The sequence below is a fragment of the Sinocyclocheilus anshuiensis genome, unplaced genomic scaffold (assembly GCF_001515605.1).
Source record: "Sinocyclocheilus anshuiensis isolate Anshui unplaced genomic scaffold, SAMN03320099.WGS_v1.1 scaffold11136, whole genome shotgun sequence".
Classification (NCBI taxonomy): Eukaryota; Metazoa; Chordata; class Actinopteri; order Cypriniformes; family Cyprinidae; genus Sinocyclocheilus; species Sinocyclocheilus anshuiensis.
Genome location: NW_015538684.1, coordinates 1,829 through 3,190, shown reverse-complemented (window position 1 = coordinate 3,190; position 1,362 = coordinate 1,829). Strand labels below are relative to the sequence as shown.

The window sequence follows — 1,362 nt, the reverse complement described above, 5'->3', positions numbered from 1 at the left end:
CTTACAAACTGGTCAGTGAAGGAGACTGAGTATTTAATAAATATTCCTCTGACATATTTGTCAGCTTTTCTTTTAGGTAAGTCATCAGGACAAAAATGACAATTATACTGACGGTCGCTCCAGTGACATTATAGCAGTTCTTTCTAGCGGTGTCTGATGCACTGCATGGACTGACGTTTTGTACAAAATACATATGAGCATTTAAACGAACATGTGAATTGGATTGCAAAGGGTTTATATAAACAGAACTTTCAGAATCTGAAATCGATTGGATTCTTTCAGATTGACAAAAATGAGTGCATGTAAGCATATCCATCTGTTAGATTATTCTAATAGTGTTTCACTCCTGGCCTCGTGTTTATGGGAAAAATCAATTGGTGTAGGGTTGCTGTATGATAAAAATCCCTCATAAATACCAGCTATGCATGGTTATATGCAACAGCATTAAACATAATGCATGATCATATCATAAATAGCAAAATGTGATTCAAACAACCTTCTAACATCTTGTATGCATTTACATGTTTTAGTTTGTAAGCAAGTGAATGCAGAGGGAGTATAAAGACAAGAGAGTGTAAAGGAGATACAGTCACACATAACCAAACAGTTTGTTGTATACAACTGTTATTTCCTGGTGAAAAGGTAAAGGCTGTAACGATGAATGCTCACTATGCAGTGATTATCAAACAACTGATATTCCTACCTTTTCTCTCCAGAGTGTCCTTCCCATAACCCACATACTTCTGCAGCCACTCAATGCATTCATTGTCCAGATATGCTTTATAGACATTTGCCTCTGCTCTGGTGGATTCCCATTTGTTCTTGGTAATGACAGCTTGAGGATTTGCAGCTGTGAAGGTGAGGGTGTTCTTATCAAAGCTGATGAAGTCCTCTCCATCATAACCAAACTGCAGGTATCCTCGTTTGGTGCCATCATCATTCAGCTCACAGCCGTACATGAACTGGAACGCATGAACACCTGAGAGGAGAGAAACAACATGATATATCACACTCACCATTCTTCATTTCTTCTAATATAACCTTAATACTTGATGATTGAGCAGAATGTATTCCAGTCTTCTTTTTCTACACAAAAACAAACATCCACATAAAGATGAGAGCAATTCTGATTAGCTAATGGGACTGGTTGGTACTAAACTATACTAGCATTCAGGAGAAGTGAATAGATGAATACGATTACATATAAACATGAAACCTGTGTCTGTGTGAATATATCCTGAGTTCACAGCTTTAAAATATCTGACAGCTGAAGGTTATTCAGTTAAAGGGGAAAGTAAGACTCAACATGAGCTGTTCTTTCCATAAACTCTTGACAAACAGTGTTCAGTGCTGCTGCTGATT

At 37.4% G+C, this 1,362-nt stretch overlaps 1 protein-coding gene across 1 annotated transcript; it reads right to left on the bottom strand.

Moving 5' to 3' along the window:
* Nucleotides 1-653: 653 nt before the first annotated feature.
* LOC107683792 (class I histocompatibility antigen, F10 alpha chain-like) lies at nucleotides 654-1,101 on the bottom strand. Its single transcript, XM_016479834.1, has one exon. The coding sequence runs from the start codon at nucleotides 1,017-1,019 to the stop codon at nucleotides 669-671; it is 351 nt and encodes a 116-aa protein (XP_016335320.1). The 5' UTR covers nucleotides 1,020-1,101; the 3' UTR covers nucleotides 654-668.
* Nucleotides 1,102-1,362: the final 261 nt, after the last annotated feature.